This window comes from Dromiciops gliroides, chromosome 1 (assembly GCF_019393635.1).
Source record: "Dromiciops gliroides isolate mDroGli1 chromosome 1, mDroGli1.pri, whole genome shotgun sequence".
NCBI classification, from domain to species: Eukaryota; Metazoa; Chordata; class Mammalia; order Microbiotheria; family Microbiotheriidae; genus Dromiciops; species Dromiciops gliroides.
In genome coordinates, this window is record NC_057861.1 from 166,308,135 (window position 1) to 166,333,278 (window position 25,144).

The following is a 25,144-nucleotide window of genomic DNA, read 5'->3' on the forward strand; positions in this document are numbered from 1 at the left end:
CTCCAATCTAGCCTCCACAAAGCTGTCCAATTGATTTTCCTAAAATAAGATCTATCCATGTCACACACCTGTCTTCCTGATTGAAGTCATCAATGACTTTTTATTGCTTGTAGATAAAATGTAAAATACATTGGTAACAAAGGGGAAAAAAGGATTTTTTAATGTATGTATATAGGTTGTCTATGTAGAAGGGACATAAATGTTTCCAAAACCAGGCTAAATTTGGAAAAGAAATGGTAGAACAAAAGAATACTTTGAAGTCTTCCTACTATGAGAATTCACAATAACAGAAATAAAGGGATAGAAGAAGGTTAGGGAAATCCCTTTGATAAAAAATCCCAAGTTTCCTCAGGTTGTCTTTCCTTCTTCTTCTTGCTCTTTTGTCTCTAGAACTTGCCTTTCTCCTCCACAGAGACAAAATAATCTGGTACCATTTATCTTGAGTTCCTGCCTTCTCTAAGGACACAGTCTCTTTCGTTACTGGACATATCCACATGAATGAGTTCACAAATCCATTAAAGCATTATAGTTTTTTGAAGAGAATGCATTTTTTTTCAATAAGTAAATATGAATAATCCAACTACTCTCAAGTCAGAAACCACAACTTTTTTGACATTGAAAAGGGATCCCAAAAGTTTGGGCATCATGGGTTTGAATAAATGCTTGGAAAGATGATGATAAAGTTTAAAATGACTTACCTGACCATAGTTCCAGCTCCTAGTTTTTATATCATTGAAGTTTCCATGGAATATAACTCCAAGGTCATTCAGGACATACTCTTCCCTTTCCTTCTCATTATCCAGATACACAGCATCCTCTGCAGAAGGTTTTAAACATAATAGGCATTACTAAGTCACTTTCAAATACTCTAAAGTAATGTCTCATTTTTGAATTGAATCATAAAAAATATAATGAAAAAATGCCTCTACTTCACAGAGTCTTCTCTCATTTCTTTCTATGGCATCTGAATCAACAGAGCACAATCAGCACCAAAAATCGGAATGTAAATGAGGCATGCTGGGAAATGATGACAAGTCCAGACTCTTCTTCATGTGCTCAGGATGGCACAATTAAATCTCCATATCTCATCAAGCATTTTGTGATTACTGTGCACCAGCAATTTAAAAATCAGAATTCTATGATGCAGCTCCAAATCAGCAACACTAATCAAAGAACAATTTCTCCCCTATTAATATTAATAGAAAATAGCTGAATGGCAGATGATTTTTCAAATAAATCTGTGGCCTAAGAAATCATACACCCATCAAAGCATCAATATTCAGAATGAATCTATGATCTCATCAATTTGTATGTTCCTTCGAGCCATGCAGCTTGCAACCCATCTGGTCTTGTCCATCCTTATGAGAGGGATTCTTGTCCTTGTCCTCCAATGAGTACACCACAGGGGTCTATCCAAAATGCCACTTTTCCTTGATGTCTTAAGGATACCAGTGGAATACTGATTCAACCTATTTATCATTCTTCATCCTTGCATTTGACCATCCTCAATGGCTTAGAAGGCAATTTCATCACTCATGGTATCCATTTGATAGGGAACTTAGATTTTAAGATCCTTGAGAGCAGGAACTATATTTTTCTTCCTTTTACATCCCCAATACTTAGCATAGTGACTGACACATAGTAAGGTGCTTGTCATTCTTCAGTTCTTTTTCAGCCATTTCTGAGTCTCTGTAACCCCATTTGGGGTTTTCTCGGCAAAGACATTGGAGTGGCCAGCTCATTTTTACAGATGAGAAAACTGAGGCAAATGGGGTTAAGTGACTTGCCCACCATCATACATATAGCAAGTGTCTGGGGGAAGATTTGAACTCAGGAAGAGGAGTTTTCTATCTCCAGGCCACTGTGCCACCTAGCTGCCCCTAGTAGGTACTTAACTAATGTTGATTCATTGATTGATTGAGAAGGAAGTTAGTTCTTTTTCACTTTTTCCATGTGAGTGTGCATGATCAGGCTTCTTGTGTTGGCTGTCCCCCTGAGAGGATTTGGGGCTCCTTCTCTGTGGCTATAGCCTTGGGAATACACTCCATCAATGCTTGTATCTCTCTGCATAGTAAGCATCCTGTAACACACTCCCAGGCTGGGTTTTCTGAGTATAATAAAAATATCTTTACTATGCCTCTGAAGATATTGGTAAAGCATGAATCCTATCTTTGAGGGTACCACAGAAATATAAATCAAATATGAATTTGATTCCAAATCCATGAGTCCAGCTTGGTCTAATTTAGGAACAAGCCTTACTACTCTCTCTCAGCTCTGGATTCTTCTTTCCAAGTATCTCACACTAGAGAGACTATTCTTGGTTTCTAGTTCTTTCCCTCTATATCCCCGATAAACCTGCCATTTAATTCCAATTCTTATTTGTTTCTTTTCCCATTCTAGAGTAAGGTAAACATTTATTTGAGTACTTCATCTTTGCTCATGTCCAGCTTCTAGTCAGTGAAATCTTTCATTCTTTTCCCTTTTGTCCTTTGTCTTCTTCTCAGACACTTAGTTTCCCTAGGTCCAATAATGATTTTCTTAATTTTGGGAGATCTTGAAAGGTACCTTTTGCTACTCAATAATAAATGTCTCTCTGTATATGTATGTGTATACAAGTACATACATACTTATACATACATACATACACACACACACACACATACCCCAATGTCATTGTAATGGGTATCCCGTTTAAGGTATATTCAGTAGGAAGTATTTGATTGGATGATGAAATGGAATCACCATACCTTCCCTGACCTTCTCTGACAGTGGAGAATGGGATAAAATGGATCTCAAACTCTTAAAAATTTTTCCAGATTTTTCTTTAAAATATATTTATTCAGGGGGCGGCTAGGTGGCTCAGTGGATAAAGCACTGGTCCTGGATTCAGGAGGACCTGAGTTCAAATCCAGCCTCAAACACTTGACACTTACTAGCTGTGTGACCCTGGGCAAGTCACTTAACCCTCATTGGCCCCCCCCCATATATATATATACGCATATAATATACATATATACATATATGTATATATGTATGTTTATGTATATATGTGTGTGTGTGTGTGTATTCAATGGCCTCTTCTGTTATCAATTTGTTTCAATTACATTAAAGCATTGCAAAGATGTCAACTTCTGGATGATCTTTCCCAATGGTGTGTAATTGAATTAAATCATGGCATGTCAGACAGACATGAAGCTGACTTTTCGGGACACATGATCATTGCTCAGATCCTGTCTTGTCATGTGTTCTGTGTCCTGGTTGTAGAACAGCACAGGGCGTAACCATGGATTCAACCTTCAAAACAATCCTGTGAGGTGCATTTTTTATCCCCATTTTACAGATGAGGAAATTGAAGCTTAGAGCAATTAAATGACTTGCCAGCTAATAAGTGTCTTAGGGAAATTTGAACTCAGGTCTTCTTGACTCAAAGTCCAGCACTCTATCCAGTGTACCACTGCTGCTTCATCTCTATTATGTACAACTTCTTTTTCTTTTAAAGTATGTAATAAATTCAACCTATAAATTTCAAAACTATCCTGCTTGCCTGTGCCTCTTTCTGGTCTTCTGATATTTTCTGGGCATTATTTATATATATACTAAAGTTTTCTCTCATATCTATCTATCTATCTATCTATCTATCTATCTATCTATCTATCTATCTATCTATCTATCTATCTATCTACCTACCTACCTACCTACCTATCTACCTACCTATCTATGTGTTATTATTAATCTCAGTACCTCCCTTCCTTTATCTCCCTATTATCTCACCAACAATTAAAAGGCAAAAGTAGCTCTAATCCCGAAAAGGTTAAGGAGATATTATATAACCACAGTACTCATAAAAATGGCAATAATGATGGAAACCTGAAGACAGTTTGAAGGGAAGTACACAGTACACAGCTTGGCACACAGTTGGCGCTTCATAAATGTTTACTGACTGACTGACGAATAGCATTAAGATTAGATGATCATGAAAGGCCCCTTTCAGGCCTATATCCTTTGATTATTTCTTCCCACCACAGGGCTTTGTGTTCATAAGTTCCCATCTAAGAATATGGATTCAATTTTAAAGGCACTAAAACTCTCATATATCTGTCATATTACTTAAAATAGAACCGGCACTACTAATGTAAGTGCCATCGCCATTGTATTTATAATTTAGCCATAAAGGCATGCCTCACATTGACACAGCAGGGTTTTACCCTTGCAAAAGTATTTATCACATCTTTTAAAAACTCAGGGTGCTTTCCCATCTCCCTGAAGTGCCAGGAAACCTGTGTTCTCCAGCTAGTGCAAGAGAAAGGAGACTGCTCCGTCCCCTCCCCATGTCTCCCTTTTCATCCAGCCTAGCTGTAGGCAAATAGGAGCATCATTTGCCCAACCCCTGATGTGCTCAAAAGGCCTATTTACCTTCTCTTCAATGTTACCCATAAACGCAACGAGAATAAAGGAGAACAGAAAATCGTTTCATCTCTTCTTTTCACAAGCAACAAACCCAGGATTCCCTTTGGAGAGCTATAGCAGGCAGTGATCTAGTGAAAAGAGCATGGGGCTGTGAGAGCTAGAAAACCTGGGTTCTAGACTCAGTTCTTCCAATAATTCACTGTGACCTTGGGATGGTACCTCCCTGGGTCTCAATTTTCTCATCTGCAAAATGAGATGATTGACCATTTGATTTTGGAATTCTCCAAACCCTAGTTGTTACATTATAAATACATCCAGAAGCTGAATGACTTCAGTATTTAAATGGACCTGTGGATCTCAGCCAGAAAATGCTAATCAATCCCTTATAATCTTGTGAGGACTCTTGTTCCCAAATTTGCCTGATAGAAAAGATCTACCTGTCCTTGCAGCCCTCTCTCTAGAACTTTTAAATATTGTGTAGCTACAAGTACAAACTACTCCGCTTCATGCAGCTCTGAATTAAATTTGCCTTCTCCCACTTTAATTCATTTATGTAGGTTGATTTCCCCTGCCCCTCCCATAGCTGAAAGGCTTTTTCTTCCTCTTGTCTGTCTTTCAGAATGTTCCTCTCCTTAAAGGAGCAAATTTAGGGGCCACCTATTTTGTGAAACCTTCCCTGATCCCCTCTAGTTCTAGCAATCAAAGAAAAAAAAGCATTTATCCAATTATACTGAATATCAGCATCTGCTACGTTCTCTTCTAGGCACTGGGAGTTCTAAGAGTTCCTGCCATCAAGGAACTTATATTCTAATAAGGAAAACAGCATAGGAAATTATACACACACACACACACACACACATACACACACACACACACACAGACACACACACACACACAAGAATATTTAAAATATAATAATGGGGGAGAAACAACATGTACACAGGAAATTAAACACCAAATCATTATAAAGTAATTAACAGGTATTGGGCAAGTAGGGGTAGATTGTTGATGGTGGCTTCCTATATGAAATAGCACCAGAACTCTTAAGGTGGCGGTGAGAAAGTAGTGCATTTCAGGCACTGGAAACCATAATATCTACAAAGGCAGAGACTGAGGATGGAAAATCCAGTGTGAGGAATAGGGAGGATTTCAGTTTGGCTGGAAGATTGATTGCACAAAGGAGAGGTATGTACAATAAGCCTGGAAAAGTAGGTTGGAGCCAAATTCTTAGGAGTTTTTTTGTTTGTTTGTTTGCTTGTTTTTGTTTTTGTGCCAAACAGATATTTATATTTTATCCCAGAGGCAATAGTTTTCCTATCTTTTAGTATATTTTCTTGTATATTTATTTTCTTTTACCCCTTCCACTTAAGAAAATGTAAACTACTAGAGGGCAGGAACTGTATTGTTAAAATATATATAATAATAAAATGTGATGTGGTATGGTGTGATGTGGTATGATGTCATATGATGTGATGTGCTATACTATAATATAATATGGGATGTGATGCAATATAATAGAATACAATACATGATGTGATATATGATATATGATATGATAGCATGTAGTATAATATATGAAAATTTATATCCAGAGGGTCTAGTTAGATTAAACTTAGAAAAGAGAGTTCTTGCCACCAAAGTCCTTGACACAGTCAAACAGTTCAACACTGGAAGTGAATATGGTTTTATCGGTGGGAAGGGACATTAAAGAAGAGACTTTACCATCTGCTTTGCTCCTACACCCTAAGGACTAGGGGCCTTTTCCATCTGACTTGCAGCTGAAATGTTCCATCTATATTATCTCTCCCATTAGAAGGTAAGCCCCTTAAGATCAGGGACAGTCTCACTTTGCTGTTTGTATTGCCAGGGTTAAGAACAATGCTTCGCACATAGTCGTTTCAGTCATTTTCAGTCAGGTGAGACACTTCATGACTCCCTTCAGATTTTTCTTGGTAAAGATTGTAGAGTAGTTTGTCATTTCCTTCTCTAGCTCATTTTCCAAATGGGAAAACTGAGGTAAACAAGGTTAAGTGACTTTCCCAAGGTCACACAGTTACAAAGAAACACTAATTAAAGATTGGCTATTTTTAGATCAACAAAATAAGCAATATTACTATTTTAATTTTATGGTTAAAGACTTTCAATAAAGCATGAGCTAAAGCTAAATGAGGATATATATATACGATTTGAATCAAGAGAAATAGAGAAAAAGAATTTTACAATTATATATATTATATAATTATATGATAAAATATAATATATATAATATATAGTATAATTAAAATTATATATATTATACGCACTAAGAAAACAATATATATGAAAAAGTATTAAATAGTTATGTATGAATAGCATAGAAGTCAACTGGAGATTTAGCAAATCTAGAAGTTGTGGTAGGAAGAATTTGAATTATACTTAGAAGTTCTGTATCAGGGCAGCTAGGTGGCTTAGTGGATAAAGCACTAGCCCTGGATTCAAGAGGACCTGAGTTCAAATCCAGCCTCAGACACTTGACACTCACTAACTGTGTGACTCCAGGGAAGTCACTTAACCCTCATTGCCTTCCGAAGAAGAAGAAGAAGAAGAAGAAGAAGAAGAAGAAGAAGAAGAAGAAGAAGAAGAAGAAGAAGAAGAAGAAGAAGAAGAAGAAGAAGAAGAAGAAGTTCTGTATCTAAATACAGTTAATTAGGTATGTAGGCTTGGGAATGTTTGTCACTTAACCTCTCTGAAAATGAGTTTTCACATCTGGACAATCAGAATAATAATACTGTCCTGACTTCCTCAGAAATAGTTGCTGTGAAAATAAAATCTAAGAACTTCAAATAGAACATAAACCATCTATAAACCTTAAACCACTAGTCAAATGTCAGTTCTGGTGACTATTCTTGTTATCTCAGTTCTTTGAGATAAATATCTGTTTGTGTCATCACCCATTGTTGTGATGGTGTCTGCCTTTCTTCATATCCCCAGCACTTAGCACAATGCCTGGGAGATAGGAGTTACTTAATAAATGCTTGTTGACTTGACTTGGTTTCACTTTGACACATTTGTAGTGTGTAATTTAAGATTCTAAATGTGGATTCTAATCTGTTCCCCCAGTTTTCGGGGAAACTGACTAAAATCACTGATAAAACGAGTTTAGGTTTTTAAGGGTTTATTGAAAAATAGAAAGAAAAAGATTGAGAACAGAATTCCAACAGCCTGGCATTCCTATCTTTCCTCAAATTTCCTGTCAAGTCCTCTGCCACCACCACCACCATCAAGTCAGGAACCCAGAAGACAGAGAGCTCTCCGCTCAGGCCCTCTTTCCTCCTTCCTGTCTCCTCCCAGAAAATAGGAGGCTCCTCAAGTTGATTGGCTGGTAGCCTTGATAGACAGCACCCATGAGCAAATGTCACTTCCTGACGCTAAGGAAAAGCCATATGGCCTTGCCCTCTGAGGCATTTTCCTCATGGTGGAGCTTTCCTATAGTAAGTCTCCAGTAGGTGGCATCATTCCAATCATTACAGTAGCAGACTCTTAGCAAGGACTATATATATTTATAATTGTTATTTCATTTTCTCTTTGCTCTTGTGAATTGTTTTCATATACTTATAACAAAACTACAACTGAAAAAACTTAGAAAAGGCAGTCCTCCCCTACCCAAGAATTTACTTTGTATCTTTGGGTTATTATTGATAGCACATTATGAATCAAAGTCACGAACCAGGGACAGTGGGGCAGTTTTGTGACTCAAGAATAAGTGTCCTTTTTCTTCCAGCCACTCATCTAAATCATGCCAGAAGATGGACAGGCATGATCATGAATCCATGGCAAGTCAGAGAAAGTCAAATAGAGGAGCCTGCATTTTAATTTTAAATTTTTTTCTTGACTTTATGGGAAGATTGAAGGGGTAAAGCGCACCTGTCACTTTAAAATACAGTTGTCCTGGAGCTAGGTAAAAAATATTCACATCACTATGGAAACTCCAAAATCTTTGTTTGATGGGCTAAAAAAGTGGAAACTTGGTGATTTAACCCCTGGAATTCTTTTTTTTCCTTTTATCTGCTTTTTGGGGGTTGTCTATGAGGAATAGAGAGAAGGGAATCTTGGCACTTAAGAAAGCTAACATGAAACAAAGACATCCAGCTAAGTTGCTCACGGTTCTGTAAGTCAAACTCTACTACAATTCAGGGGATTCATGCTTTGGGGTGTTTTCTCTTTGGTTCTAAGGGTGATTTCTTTGGTGTAGTCAAAAGCAGGTGAAGAGATTCTTAACCAGTGCTGATGTCCCACAATTGTTTTGCAGTTCAAAGTTATGGAACTTTAAAGTGTGGGGCTCTGAGAGGTTAAGTGATTTACCCAAGGTTACACAACCAGTATGTATCAGAGGCCTAACCTAAATGCAGATCTTTCTGATTCAACACTGGCTCTCTATTACCCCACACTTCATGCTCCCAAATGCCCCAGAACTAGGCTGGGAGATAAGACTCCCATAGTTCGGTTGGGTGGGACTAGAGTAACAGGCCCCTGGGGTCTTAAGAGATTTTTAAGGGGCTTGCTGGTAGAGGCAAAAAACAAAGAAACAACCAATGGTGCAGATTGTGATCTTGGTACATCGACTATAGATGAAAAGACTAGCCCTGCTGGCATAAAATCCTAGTCCATGAGCAGCATTGAAGCTGGAGCACATCATCAGGCAATCTTGTAAATAACCAGTCACCAAGGGTGGCTAACAATTTACGCTAGGCAAATAGTAAAGAAAGAAGATCTCATTTATTTTACACTGCCATTTGTAGAGATGTTGGGATAGTTAAAAATAAAATTGCAGGCTGGTAAATTTTTAGGACTTGTTTATAGAATTAATTTCAGGAAGTCTTGGAAACTGCCATTTGCCTACTCAACCAGGCACAATTAGAATTTATACCAGGACAGTAGAAAGGAATACTGATTTAATTAATTTTACTATGGGAATCACCTCTAGGGGAGAGCGTAGACTATTAGCTAGTATTGGTTGCTAAATCCTTTGAGTTTACTCACACGCTACTTTAAGGTAAAAAAGTAAGTCACTTTTGCAAATTTAAAAAGTCTTTCACTTCCTAAAGGTCTGGATCCCAGCAAGATGTATTTAGGGATCAAAGAAAATCCAAAGACGTTGTTCAGAGGGCTGCTGGGATTTCTCTTACTAATTGGCAATGTACAAAGGACATGCAGAGGCCTTCTCTCATGTAGTAGATTAGTTTGAGGGAGCTGGCTCTTGTACATAGAGGTTAAATGATTTGTCCAAGGTTATACTGCTAATATATCACAGAGATGGGATTTGAACCTTGGTTTTCCTAACTCCAAACTCCGCATTCTAGCCATGGTCTCAGGTTACCTTTGACTTTCAAGTCATTTATCTCTTAATGATGTCTCAAGGATGGGTGTTTAGCTTTTAGATACTTAGAAATACCCTTTGCCTTTATTCAAAAAACATGGAAGAGTCATGGATATGTCCCCTTTAAAATGCCTGGTTGACTTGCCAGGTTGAAGGGAGCAGTCCTATATGAGGAAATTTGCAATAGCTGGGGAGAAATAATATATAACACATGCCTCCCACTGCTAGGTGGTGCAGTGGATAGAACACTAGACCTAAAGTCAGGAAGACCTGAATTCAAATCAAACTTTGGACACTTAACAACAGTATTGCCCCGGGAAAGTCACTGTACCTCTATTTTCTTATCTATAAAATGGGGATAATAACAGCATCTAACTCCCACTGTTGTTGTGAGGATCAAATGGGATAATAATTATAAAGTGCCTAGCACAATCTGGCAAATAATATAGAAATAAATATAAATATGATATATACACACACAATATAAACATACAACTATCTAATATATATTTATATTATGTTATGAATATAATATAAATATAAGTATATTTAATATTACATATTATTTCTAAATATATAATATATAACTGTTAGCTATTACTAGTACCTATTTAAAAGGCCGCTGTATTTTGAATCACCAAAGAAAGACAACAAAAAGGAGTTCAGTCTGCAAAATATTTTTCATCATTGAAATTAAGCAGGTGGGGTGATAAGCTGTATTAGGAGGGATTCAGAATTGACATTAGGAACAACATCTTGCCTGTAGGAGTTGTGAGACATGGTAACATATTAAAAATGGCATTTTTGGAGTTAGCTTTTCTGGAAATTTCAAATTCATCCATCTTTCTAGAATGGTTTACTGGCCATCCTGTCTAGAAGCAGGCAAACAGACTAGAAGTCTTATGAGTCCCTGAAATCTAACCTGCTAAACATGCTGCATGCATTGCAGATTATATCTGTTCTGAAAGTTTCTTTGATTTGTACTCATTTGCCAGATTTGCTGGTTAAGGAATTTTCAAGCATATTCAAATCCCTTTAGAAATATGACTATTATTCATAGAACAGTATCTACAAAGAAAATGTCAGGTCTTCCTTATTTAGCACTTACCCTCCTGGGGAGTAGTGTGCCCTTGATGCTATACATTATTTTTCTTTGCACAGAAAAGTATTGTTTGATCTCATGAATATCAGCTTGGACCTTCCTTCCTCTTTCTCTTTCATTTTGGTTCCATACAATCATGGTTAGGGCCCTAGAAACTACAATTACAGAAATTTCCAGACAAATCTTTTGATCATTATGGAATCAGAAGAACCAAGGACTTTGACTTTCAAAAAAGTAGTAAGGGCATTGGGCCAAGAGTCCAGAGACCTAAGTTACTGCTACTAGCTACTAGCTTTCTGTGTAATCTTGGGCATGTCAATGAACCTATTTCCCTATCTGGAAAATATGGTTGATAATACTCTGTGATTAAAGTTAATGATACTCTGCCACGGGGGCAGCTAGATGGTGCAGTGGTTAAAGCGCTGGCCTTGGATTCAGGAGGACCTGAGTTCAAATCCAGCCTCAGAAACTTGACACTTACTAGCTGTGTGACCCTGGGCAAGTCACTTAACCCCCATTGCCCTGCAAACAAAAACAAAAACAACAAAAAAAAAATGATACTCTGCTATTCTCCAAGGGTGTTGTGAGGATCATGGCCCCTAGAATTTAACTATTTCATTCCCTACCCCTACCCCCATTTTATAGATGAGGAAACAGGCCATGAAAGGTAAAGTAACTTGTACAAGGTCATGCTGGATATTAAATTATTAAATGGGAGAGCTAGGACTTCCAACTCCAAACCCAGTACTCTTCAATGGACTGGCTCTCAATGAGATAATGATGGGAAAGTACCTTGAAAAGAATGAAGTGCCATGCAAATTTCAGCATTATTAATGATGCAAGAATTTGGTAAATAACTGAGCACCCAAGCATAGTCCAGGTGTGGAAACTTCTTATTTTGCTAACTTATATTCTTTACCTGGGTGTCGGTTCCATTCTTAAGAGAGTACCTGCACTGTCTGAATCCTCCAATCTATTACTGACCAGAGCTGGGCAGTGGAGTTTTAATTGAGATGAGGAGGGGCTGTGGGTTCATTTGAATGACTGAATGGACTTCACCTGCTGTTTGGGAGTAACTCTGGTCTAGAGGAAAATAAAACTTTGCTTTTTAGAGTGTATGTTTGTGAGAAAAGAGTTTTCAGTCATGTCAGTCATGCTCCATTAAAACTACATAAAAATGAATAAATAAACAAAGGTTGATATTGGGAATGGATATATTTCCTAGGGTCATAGTCACAAGAAAACTATTATTACCCAGTGAATTCCTAGCAGACTAAATTAATTAGGTAGCTCATTCAAGATCTCAAACATACTAAAATACATTGATTTATCCAGAATTCTCATATGGCCAGAATAATATTCTGAATTCACTTGTATATACACCCAGACCTCAGAAACACTTTTTATGTTGCTCCTATGCATTTGGGAGAGGTAGACCCTCAGAGTTTCTGGCCAGAACAGAAAACAATTTCTACTTACACACTTTCTAAGCCATCAAAACCTAAACCATGAGTCAAGGAGGCTTGAGCTGGAGCTATTATTGGCCATTCAATAAAAGCCAGAGTGATTAGGGTTTTAAGGTAGAGTCAAGTAGCTCCATTTAAAACAAACAGCCTTTTCAAAGCCTGTCTTTTCAAATCTATATTTCAAGAAATCAAAGTGAAAACCAAGTAGGGCAAAAAGTAAATTGTCCCAGCTTTTAATTTATTTTTTATTTTTTTTAGTGAGGCAATTGGGGTTAAGTGACTGGCCTAGGGTCACACAGCTAGTAAGTGTTAAGTGTCTGAGGTCAGATTTGAACTCAGGTAGTCCTGACTCCAGGGCAGGTGCTCTATCCACTGCATCACCTAGCTGCCCCATGTCCAGCTTTTAAAAAAGAAAAGAGGAGGAGGAGGAAGAAGAAGAAGAGAAAGAAGAGGAAAAGGAGGAAGAAGGAAGAAGAAGGAGAAGAAGAAGGAGGAGGAGGAGGAGGAGAAGGAGAAGGAGAAGGAGGAGAAGGAGGAGGAGGAGGAGGAGAAGGAGGAGGAGGAGGAGGAGGAGGAGGAGAAGGAGGAGGAGGAGGAGGAGAAGGAGGAGGAGAAGGAGGAGGAGGAGAAGAAGAAGAAGAAGAAGAAGAAGAAGAAGAAGAAGAAGAGAAGAAGAAGAAGAAGAAGAAGGAGAAGAAGGAGAAGAAGAAGAAGAAGAAGGAGAAGAAGGAGGAGAAGAAGAAGAAGAAGAAGAAGAAGAAGAAGAAGAAGAAGAAGAAGAAGAAGAAGAAACAGCAATTCACAATTTCTCCCCAAATTGGGCAGGTTGGGTCTGCAGAGGGCAGTAAGCACTGCTTTCAGATAACATGGTAAACATATCCATACAAAACATTCTCCTAAGAATCTAGTCCATTACTTCCCACAAATACAGCATCTGTGGAAGGAGTAAGCTTAAACTTAGACCATCATAATTGTAGTGAGGTACACGTTTAAGAAATGTGTGTGACAAGGTTTAATTCACAACACCTGCTCTAGAAGTCCTCTCTGTGTAGAGATCTCATGTAGAACCCTTGTTGTTGTATATTGGAGATAAAATCAGAGGAAAGGCACTAGCACTGAAGCAATGGGAAAAGGCTTCTTAAAGAAGATGGGATCTTTAGCTCAGATTTGAAGAAAGCTAGGGACATCAGGAGGCAGAGATGAGGAGGGAGAGCATTCCAGGCTTGGGAGACTGCCAATGAAAAGAAACAGAGTATGAGATGGGAGGCCAGTGCTGCTGTTTCATGAGTACCTGAATCTCTTTCTTTGTCTTCCCCATCTTGTCCATCCTTCTGCCACCTGAGCCCTATGTAACCATAGGCAACTCCTGATTCTCCTCCTACCTATCTGATCACTCCTTTGTCTCCTTTGCTGGATCCTTTTCCAGATCACACCCTCTAACATAGGTGTCCCTCTGGGTTCTGTCCTGGGCCCTCTCCTCTTCTCCTTCTATTTTACTTCACTTGGTGATCTCATCAGCTTCCATGGATTTAATTACCATCTCCATGCTGATGATCTACCTCTCTTGTCCCCACTTCTCTGCTCACCTCCAGTCTTGCATCTCCAACCAACTTTCAGACATTTTGAAATGGACATCTAGTAGACATTTAAACTCAATATGTCCAAAACAGAACTCATTATTTTCCCCAAAAACCCTTCCCACTGTCTTCCCTATTACTATAAATGGTAACACCATCCCCTCCCTAGTCCCTCAGGCTGGCAAGTGAGGAGTCATCTTGAATTCCTCATTATTTCTCACCCCCTACCCCATATCAAATATGATGCCAAGTTATCTTGGTTTTATATTTGTAACATCTTTGGATTATGCCCTTTTCTCTCTGATTCTGCTACCATTCTAGTGCAGGCTCTCATCTCCTCACATCTGGATTGTTGCAATATCCTGGGGGTGGTTTTGTTTGTCCCATGTCTCTTTTCACTTCAATCTATTCTCCATTCAGTCACTAAAGTGATTTTCCTAAATCAGAAGTCTGATCATGTCACTCACTCACACACACACACACACACCCAACTCAATAAACTCTAGTGGCTTCTTACTGCCTCCAATAGCAAATACAAAGTGCTCTGTTGGCATTCAAAGCCCTTCATAACTTAGACCCCTCCTACCTCTCCAGTCTTCTTATACTCTACTCCCTGGAAGATGCCTCCTGACTGTTCCATAAAAAATACTCCAGAGCCAACACAGATCTAGACCCAGGCTGGCTTCCCAGACCCAGGTTGAGCTGACACAGATCTAGACCCAGGCTGGAATCCCAGACCTGGCTGAGCCAACACAGATCCAGCCCCACGCGGGCTACACCAGAGAAATTTACCCCTGGAGCCTCTGAATCAGCTGCAGCACAATCGTCTTCTGGAATTAAGCTCATGGTCTGGTGAGAGGGTTGAGCAGTTGGCTGGGGGGAGACTACAGGGGTCTGTGCTGGAGCTGAGGCAGAATTCGGTTGTTCTAGCCCAGCTGCTGGGAATCAGGAAGCAATCTTGAGTGGCAGGCCTACGTGGGGAGAGGCATAGGCTTGCCAGAGCTATCAACCCAGTGAAACAAAATTGTTTCCTGTTTGAAGTGCAAGTTTGAAGAGCACAGGCCAGGCAAGTGAAAAACCTACTGCTCCTTAAATTGTACCACCTTGGACCCCCTGAAGCTTAGGACAGTACAGCCTAGAAGCAGTGCCCCACTTTAAGAAGGAGGTAAAAGTCAAGAAATTGGTGGGCAAGATGAGCAGACAGAAAAAGATGCATACCATAGAAAGTTTCTTTAGTGACAAGGAAGATTGAGGTGCATCCTCAGAAGAGGATAGCAACATCAGGGCTCCTACATCCAAAGCTTCCAAGAAAAATATGAATTGGTCTCAAGCCATAGAGGTGCTCAAAAAAGACTTTGAAGACAAAGTAAGACAGGTAGAGGAAAAGATGAGAGTGATAAGGAAAGTCACGAGGAAAAAGTCAGCAGCTTGAAAAGCCAAATGAAAAAGCTCTCTGAAGAAAAGAATTGCCTAAGAATTAGGACTGAACAAATGGAAGCTAGTGACTTCATGAGAAACCAAGACACAATAAAGCAAATCCAAATGAATAAAAAAATAGAGAGCATTGTGAAAAAAGATACTCCACCTCTTAGCTCTGGTCATTTTCTTCGACTGTCCCCCATGCCTGAAACACTCTCCCTCTTCCATTCCACCAGCTGCTTTTCCTGGTTTCCTTTAAGTCCCAACTAAAATCCAATCCTTTACTGGAAGACTTCCCCAACACTTAGTAATTCTAGTGTCTTTCTTCTGATAATTATTTCCCATTTATCCTACTTATAATAGATTGTTTTATATATGTTTGCATGTTGTTTCTCCCATTTGATTGTAAGCTCCTTGAGGGTAGGGACTGCTTTTAGCCATTTTTGTATCCCTAGCACTTAGCACAGTGACTCACACATAGAAGGTGCTTAATAGATGTTGATTGATTGAAGTCATGTAATCTCTTTGGAGTTTCCTTGTCTGCACAATGAGGGCCCTGTATTAGATCATTCTAAGGTCCCTTTTGGGATCTGATAGTTTCTAATAGGTAACCAAGTTTCTTAAAACATTAGCCAAGGATCAAAGAGTAATTGGAAATGAAAGCAAAACAAGCAAAAATCCCTTAATAGCTGAACTATATGTAGCCCTGGGCATGTCTCTTGGTCAGTCATTTCCAAGTCTTTATGACCCCATTTGTGTCACATGGGCAAATTAGCAAAGATACCAGAGTATTTTTCCTTCTCCAGCTCATTTTACAGATGAGAAAACTGAGGCAAATAGGGCTAAGTGACTTGTCCAGAATCACACAGCTAGTAAGTGTCTGTGGCCAGATTTGAATTCATGAAGAGGAGTCTTCCAGAGTTCAGGCCTGGCACTCTATAAACTGTGCCACCTAGCTGTCACTGGGCAAGTCTCTTAATCTCTTTCAATCTCAGTTTCCTCATATATAAAATGGAGATGCTAATAACACCCGCTTCCTGGGATTTTTGCAAGGGTCAAATGAGATGCCATGTGAAACCCTTTACTAACATTCAAGGGTGACATAAATGCTGACTCTCATTATTAATTAATTATTAGACCGCTTAACTCTCATTATTAATTAATTATTAGACCACAGCAGGGCTAATCAGAAAACTCGGTCAAAACTGAACTAGCCAACGTGTTCTTGTCTTAAATAACTAGCAACACACAGTGTAGGTAGAGAAGAACAAGAAATGTCCTCCCACAGTCTTTGAGGCAGCTGGAGGGTGGCTTGAGTGGGGAGATCCCAGATGGTACAAACTTAAAGTATAAGCATAGAGACAGTGAGCATACCCAGGAAATATTAATGGCCACTTGCTCCTAAGTCTCTCTGTTTCTCTTCTGCCCAACATGAACAGGCGGCAAGAAAATGCCAGGCTCCTTGTTTTTATTATCATTTCTGCTGACACAACCTTAGAACATAAGGGCTTCTTCCTCAGGGTTTATAGTGTGGAGAATATCGTTCTTTCCCATCAGCTCCCATTTTTGTTGTTGTTCAGTTGTCTTCAGTTGTGTCCAACTCTTCATGAACCCATTTGAGGTTTTCTTGGAGATACTAGAGTGGTTTGCCATTTCTTTCTCCAGCTCACTTTATAGATGAGGAAACTGAGGCACACAGGGGTAAATGACTTGTCCAGGGTTACAGAGCTAGTAAGTGTCTGAGACCAGGTCTTCCTGACTCCAGGCCTGGTGTTCTATCCACTGCACCATATGGCTGCCCATATTGATGCCTCTATCTAGTTCATTTTCCTGACTCAGTTTCTTCTATACCTGACAATCCACAAGGAGTTTATCTTTTTCACTCTTTCCTTGATTCTACTCTCCCTCTGAGTGTTCTCTCATCCCTCTTGAAGCCAACTGCTTTGTACTATTTTCCTGGCTCAAATCAAATTATATGTTTTTGGCAGTTCATTGACTCTCTTATTTTGGGTTCTTAACCTATTTTGTGTCATGAGACCCCTTCTTAGAATAATGTTTTCAAATGCTTAAAATAGCATTATAAAGGAAACCAATTATACTGAGATACAATTATCAATTTTTTAAAATTCATTGATACCACGTTGAGAACGCCTCTTATAAAAATGTTTCAATTCTATTTTAACACTTAAAAAGTCTCTCCCTTTACTTAACCATGATCTCTTTTTCCTCTAGGCCTATGGGCCCTACTACCTTTCTCTTTTATTGTTCACTCCAGGCCCTGATGACATATTCCTTATAAATGAACACATACAGGTATAGTAATTTACTTTCAACATACAGGAGGGTTATAGAGTATCTCCAAATAGCTATTTCCAGGCCACTCATCTTTAGACAGGTCTTCTTTTAGAGTTGTGCTCTAGGGGACCATGCAGGGAAGACCCAGACAGTGAATGGAGTGAGAAAGAATATTTCATTTTTCCCTTCCCACCTGTACCTCCCACACACACCCAGAATGTAAAAATACCCTGAGCATTTCAGTATGCATTTGCATAAATCTGTTTCCAAGGGCATGGGGAAAAAAAGGAAGTGGGGAATCAACACTTTGAAATATAGACTAAGGAAACATAAGACTAAACAAAATACATTTTGATCATATATCTAAAACTTTCCCTCAATATCAAGGCCTCCATAATGTCCAGTCTTTTCTACAGTCCATTTATTTAATCCTTTCCCATATCATTCTTTCCTAGAAATATATTTTTTAATCATAAAAAATGTCAATACTGTTTTACAAAGAAACTGCATGTACTACAAATTAGAGAAATGCACATCCTTTGCACCCACAGTTATTGATCAAGAAATAAATGTTTTCAGTGCTTGTGTGCCTTTGATTACATAGAGAAGTAGAAGGGGATGGGGAAGAAATTGGTGCAGCTCTGTGCAGGCCTACCCCCACTTAATGTCATTAATTAGTTCCATGAAAATATGAGGTTAGGATAATGTTTTGAGCATTTAGTTCCATGGAACAATGTTATAAATAGAAGATATGTTCCTGGGAAACCAAAATTAAGGCTATAAACATCTCCTGTCTCTAACCTGAGTGCCAATGCCTCACAATAATACATGTCAACTTCTGCCAATTGGCTGGAAGACAATGCTGTTGAAAATAAGGTACAATTTTGAACTTCATATGGTTGAATTAGTATCTCAGTGTCCTGAGGCTGGCCAGCTGCCTTTACAAATATGTGCTGAGAGTCACAAGGCCAAAGAGAAAAATGGCTCTGGGTAGCCCAATGCAACTGTCACCACTACTCTAACAAACAATTCAAAACACCAATCCTATTGAGAGTAGGTTCCTAGTTTCAGTATGTATGTCATATTCCATGAAAGGAAACCAGCCTGTTCACTAAAAACAAACAAATAAACAAAAAAATTTAAGAGGAATTATTCAAAACCGATAAAAATTGTTGACATATTTGAAAGAATGTGGACATGAAATGATTTGCATTTATTATCATTATTCATATTTATATAAGACTCAAAGGGTACTTGTGAGGCTCATAACTGCACTTTCATGAGATAGGGAATAAGATATGTATAAAAAATATAAAGAAAAATGGAAAGATCTCTATTAAATATTACAAAATTAAAAAACAAAACAAAACAGAATACTCATTGATACCATTTAAGAGAAAAAAAAATGAATGGAAATGAATGGACAGAGAATCCTGATAGAAACTTAAGGTCAGGACATTTCATACATGGAAATTAATTTATTTATATTTAAATAGTTATGAAACAGGTTGTATTGACATTAAGCTTATAATAGATCATCAGGAAGAAAGAAAATAGGAGGTAGGCTCTAAGAACTGATGGGTACTGGGAACGAAGTTTGATTATTCTGCTTATGGGAAGTCAGAGGCAACTATTATATCAAGTGTAAAGTCAGGGACACATGCCCTGAATTTCTTCACTGGGGTCATAACCCATGGAATGAATAGTCTCATTTAATGGAGTAATATCTAATAGTTAATAGGCAGATATTGGAATCTAACAGGCTTTTTTGCTCCCATGGGTATTCTTTCTGTAAAACACTTTCTTTTCTACCCAAGACCCACACATTAGAAATAAATTAATTATAGCATCTTCATGAGAGAAGAAATACATAATATATATCACCTCACCTTCACACCAAGGGTTGAAGAGAATATAAGTGTCAGTTGCTGGGTTTCTGCTTGTTCGGATAATGCCATAGGGTGTCCAGATGGCAACATACATGCGGAATTTCCCCACAATGCATTCTGGGGAGGACTGGACAGACAGGCGGACAGACCGGTTCTCTTCCAAAATGATCTTTGCCCCCCACTTTCCACTTTTAAACTCTGACACGATGGGAACAGGAATGTAGGTCCCTTTACTTTCCTGAGGGTAGCGACCTATTAAAAGAAAAAAGAAAATGTAAAAAGGAGAATTCAGTAAGAATTTCCAAGTTGCTCCTACTTTACATGTACATTGTGCTCAGCAATGTGAAAACACACAACTGGGATGAAAAAAAAGGAGCATAAGATTTTAATTATCATGAAAGTATCTTCCCATTAAACTGTGCCCTTAGGAGGACAGTAAAGTAAGAATTTTGAGCCATATTCTCAGCTCCAGTGGTGATTTGGTGTCACCATAAATGAATCAGTTCTGTGTGCCCATGCTAATATGCTATGAGCAGAATCTCCTATTCTTTGAATACTTTCTTCTTAAAAAATACACAGACAAATATTCATCTTTCAGAAGCAATTTGACAAGGAGAGGACCTCAATATTTACTAAATGGGCTGTATTACTTAAAATCAATTTCTCAATCTGCCAGAACAGGAGATTCAGTAGACATGGTCCCTTCCCTCTCTAAGGTGAATTGGTACCTGACAAGAACTTGTCCTCTCCTTTTTTGTAGAGGTGGGGGACTGTGAGTATGGGCTATTTCATATAGTGTCAAACAGGATTGACGTGTTTATTGATTTTGTTCAATTAAAAAAAATGAAAAGATGGTACTCTGGGTAAGGGAGGAGAAAAGTTTTATTCAGATGTTAAAGTAATATAGAAACAAAAGAAATCCATAATAGGCAGCATGGTGTAGTGGATAGGGAGCTGGCTTCAACCCTGCCTCTGTGGAGTACTGCAATGAAGCCCTAGGCAAGTCATTTATCCTCTTGTTGCCTCCAGGAAATTTGCTAAGATGATAAACTGCAGAGCAGGTGCCTGACCTTACATTGGGAGAGGGAGTTCGTTAAGGTCAGGGGTTCCCTTATACAAGTGAAATCATAGGTCTGGGTTTTTGCCTCAAAAAAATCAATTAAAATCATTTGGTAAAAAAAGGGGGGGGGACTTCTTCATGCCTACTATTGCAAGAAGGAAGATGTTCTCTCTTACAATTCTTTTTGTTTAAATAATAATAAACAATTTTATGTAAAGTTTTGAGTTCCAAATTTGATCCCTCCTTCCCTTCCTCCCTTCCACACTCCCTGAGGTGGTAAGCAGATACCGATTATACATGTATGATTATGTAAAACATTATCATAATTGTCATTTTGTATAAGAAGACTCAAAAGGAAAAAAAAAGGAAAGTGAAAAATAGCATGCTTCAGTCTGTGTTCAATCAATATCAGTCCTTTCTCTGGAGTGGATAGTATAATTCTTTCTTTTTGACCTTGCCTTGAACCCTATTATATGCATTAACCCCTAAATAGTTCTCTCTGTACTGTATGGTTTGGTGGTTATTTGGGAATTTTACACATTTTAGGCATCTAGGCACTGCAGTGGGCAAAACACTGGCATGGAATAAGAAAGATCTGAGTAGGGGGCAGCTAGGTGGCGCAGTGGATAAAGCACCGGCCCTGGATTCAGGAGTACCTGAGTTCAAATCCGGCCTCAGACACTTACTAGCTGTGTGACCCTGGGCAAGTCACTTAACCCCCATTGCCCCGCAAAAACAAACAAACAAAAACAACAACAAAACAACAACAACAAAAAAGAAAGATCTGAGTTTAAATCTGGTCTCAGACACTTGTTAGCTATTTGACCCCAGACACACCACTTAACCTCTGTCTCCCTCAGTTTCCTCAATTGTATAATGGGTATAATAATACTTGCCTCCTAGAGTTGTTATGAGGATCAAATAAGATATTTGTAAATCATTTAGCATGGTGCCTGGCACATAATAGGTGCTATATAAATGCTAGATGATGATGAGGAGGAGGAGGAGGAAGAGGAGAAGGATGATGATGTTAAGTTACAGGAGAATGAGAGAAGCTGAAAGTTATTTTTATTTGATGACCCAACACAAGAAGTATTACAGCTCAATTACAGTTCAGTTTATCTTTCTTTTCCCTATCATAAAAATAAGGACCTAAGAGGCTTTCTAGTCTATTATCCCGATCCCCTCCTTTTTTTTCTTAACAGATCAGAATACTGAAGTTCAGAGAAGTCAAATAAGTGACTTACCCAAGGTCACCCAATTAGTAGGCAAATCCAAAATTTCTGAACCCAAGGCCAGTGTTCTTTTCCCTATGCCATATTTACTTTCTAGTATTTTTATTACAGTGACTGAGCATTCTATGATTAGGGACCAGTAGAATTGTATAGTTATTCATAGTGTGGAATAGTTATATCCTCCCAAAAGGAAACACTTTTTTTAACAGTCAGTTTTGCAATGGAGAGATAACTATGACTTCTGATGGTTTCACCATAATTTTACCTACATATTATGCCTAAGTCCTTGGGATCAAACCCTAAAAGTTTGTTTATTATTGATCTCATTTGGGTCTGAGACTTTAAAAACACGTCAAGAAATTTACTATTGATGAATTTAAAATATAACATTTGAATTCAAATAATCACCTACTTAAGTATGGGATGGTACTAGTGCTACTAGACAACAGATCATATGGAAGGATATAGAGATTTTAGTTGCCCACAAACTGTCTACAATGTTACATAGAAAGAAAACTAACAAGCTCTTAGGCTACCTTGATAGAGACACCATATTGCCATCCAGAGGTGAGAGTCCTATTGCACTCTCTTCTGATCAGATCTGATCTGGATTATTGGATTCTGTTTTGAAGAACATTGATATCCAGAAAACCAGAATTGTCAAGGAACTAATGGTTGTAATTTAGGAAGATGAGCAGAAAGAAGTGGGGATATTTGGTCTGCAGGACCTTAGCTTGGCCCCACTAGCTTCCAATATCTAAAAAAACTAATGTGTGGGAGAGACAGATAAGGAGGCTAAATCGAGGCTGTCAGCTTCATCTTTCCTTCTCCAGTGTTTTTTATGCTTTCTGAAGGCTTATTGGGGCTTCAGGGCTATTTGCATTGCCAGGAAGTAGTTTATTGTTTAGTCATTTTCAGCTGTGTCCAACTCTTCATGACCCATGGTGGCAGGGGGGAGGGTGTTGGGGGGGCGGTTCTTAGCAAAGATACTGGAGCAGTTGCCCATTTACTTCTCCAGCTCATTTTATAGATGAGGAAACAGAGACAAAGAGGTTAAAGTGACTTGTCCAGGGTCACACAGCTAAAATTGTCTGAGGCCAAATTTGAACTTAGGTCTTACTGACTCCAGACCCAGTCCTCTGTTCACTGTGTCACCTAGATGCCCAGGAACTGGTTATCCATAGGTACACAAGAATGGAAGGGACAGATAGAAAGATATGGGTTTATACTCAGCCTAAGAGGGATTCATTTGAAGATAATAACCATGCATAAGGGAACCTACCATTTATTCTGAGGAGGGGAAAAGGAAAGTACAACTTTCACCCTATATAGATAGGATTTGGTACAGAGCACTTTCTATTGAAAGGTCCAAAGTGGAAAGTACAAACTAGCTACTATTACCTCCTGTGAGGCAGAAGCCATGGGGCTTTTCAGCAGCAGAGTAGAAGTGCAGGTTAGCCAGAGGCATGGGACCTCAGTGGCCTAATCACCAAACAGTTCTCAAAAATCAACAGCTTTAGAGACAGTAGAAACAAAAGTAGGCCAAAGTCCCAGTGGATGGAAGCCAAGAAGACTGAGACAGCAGTGGAGAAGGGAAGAACAGAGAAGATGAGGATAAAACTATGACATCTAGCAGTTGGTCAGTGGAATGAAGAGCTTCTCAACCTCAGGGTGGAGGTAAGGAGTGGAAGAACTAGGTAGTTCTGTGGATTCAGGGAGGTGGAGTGTTTTTACCTGGAATGCTTGACAGATGGCTGAAACTCTTCCTTACTTCAGAATGTGAATTTGACAGGGGAATTGTTCCACTCCCTACCATTGCATGAAACTGTGGGAGAAGGTAGCCATTTGTTTAGGGAGGTAGGATAAGAGGAAGGGATGAGAATAATTCCATTTCTTGGCTCTTGTTATTTATTTTGCTTCAATTTTTGATATTTCTGTCTCCGTTGCATACTTTGTTATTTGATTTTTGGTTCCTTTTTAATTTATGTAGAGAATATACTGGACGGGTGCCCAAAGGAAAGCCCACCATTGAACCCAAGTTGCAGCATTTTTCCAGAGTGGCATGGAATGCCTATTACAAGGATTTGATTTGTTCTATTTGAGGACTTAACTAAGAGCAATAAGTATAAATAATTTGAAGAAAAGAAGATATCAGTTTGATTTAAATACCACTTTTCTAATAATTAGAGCTATCCAAAAATAAAACGAGTCACTTCAGAAGGTGGCGGATTACTTATCACCAAAGGTCTCCAAGTTAACACTGGGTATTATAAAGGGAATTCTTCTTCAGGCATGGGTTAGACCAGAAGGCCCAAGATCTTCTCCATCTCAGACTAGACAAACCTCAGATAAAAAAGAAAAAAAAACACAACAAAGTATAGACATTTCAAGGTCCCCTCAGCTAAGGACTTGAAAATGAAAAGGGATGAGGAGGGAGCATTTCATTCTCTTCCAAAAAGGTAAACTGGACCGAAACCCTGTGATCTTTTCCTAATCTCAAAAAGTTCAGCATTTATGACTAACCTATCTTTCTTTCACCATTCTACATCCCTTTGTATCCTCAGTGGAAGGTAAAAAACCCAGCTAATCACTGTCCTTTTTATAGCCTTTGAACTTGGAAACCATAATTATGAGTCCTCTCAGAAGCCAGTTAGAGATATGATCCTGACTCTCAAACATAAAAAAAGTAGAAAAAAACTACAACAAAATTTTAACATGAAAGTGTTCCCTTTTGAATACTGGGGTTTGGGGGAGCTGTGATTTCGTGTTGAAACCAAACTTTAAAAAATATACTGATTTCTCAGGGCAGCTAGATGGCGCAGTGGATAGAGCACCGACCCTGGAGTCAGGAGTACCTGAGTTCAAATCTGACCTCAGACACTTAACACTTACTGGTTGTGTGACCCTGGGAAAGTCACTTAACCCCAATTGCCTCACTAAAAAAAAACAAAACAAAACAAAACAAAAAAACCAAATATATATATATTTCTCGTTCTCTATTTCTTCTTTTTATCTCACTTATGAACACGTTAAAAATAAATTTGAATTTGTTGAGTGAGCTTAAAGACCATATTGAGGTGTCTGATATAGTTTCTGGAGTGTTGAAGCAGAGACCAATGATCATCTTTGACATTTATGTAGTAGTTTATCTTTTCATACAATTTTCTCCATGTAGAGAGATGCCATGTTCATTTCACCAGAACTGAAACTGAGGCTCAAGGTACTCAAGGATATGAACCATCACAATCAAGTAGAGAGAAGTCAGCCATGCTCACCCTAGTCTCTGTTTTACCTAAAAGTTCACACTTTGGTAATCATTTCTTAATCCTTTTCATCTT

General features: G+C 38.6%; 1 protein-coding gene across 1 annotated transcript in view; it reads right to left on the reverse strand.

Annotated features, from left to right (window-relative positions):
- The window catches only part of F13A1 (coagulation factor XIII A chain), a 206,146-nt gene that overhangs the window by 101,649 nt on the left and 79,353 nt on the right, over positions 1-25,144 (reverse strand). The window contains exons 4-5 of the mRNA XM_043968344.1: positions 19,512-19,763; positions 699-817 (exon numbers count right to left, since the gene is read on the reverse strand). Coding sequence (XP_043824279.1) covers positions 699-817; positions 19,512-19,763 — 371 coding nt within the window. The remainder of the gene's footprint in view (positions 1-698; positions 818-19,511; positions 19,764-25,144) is intronic.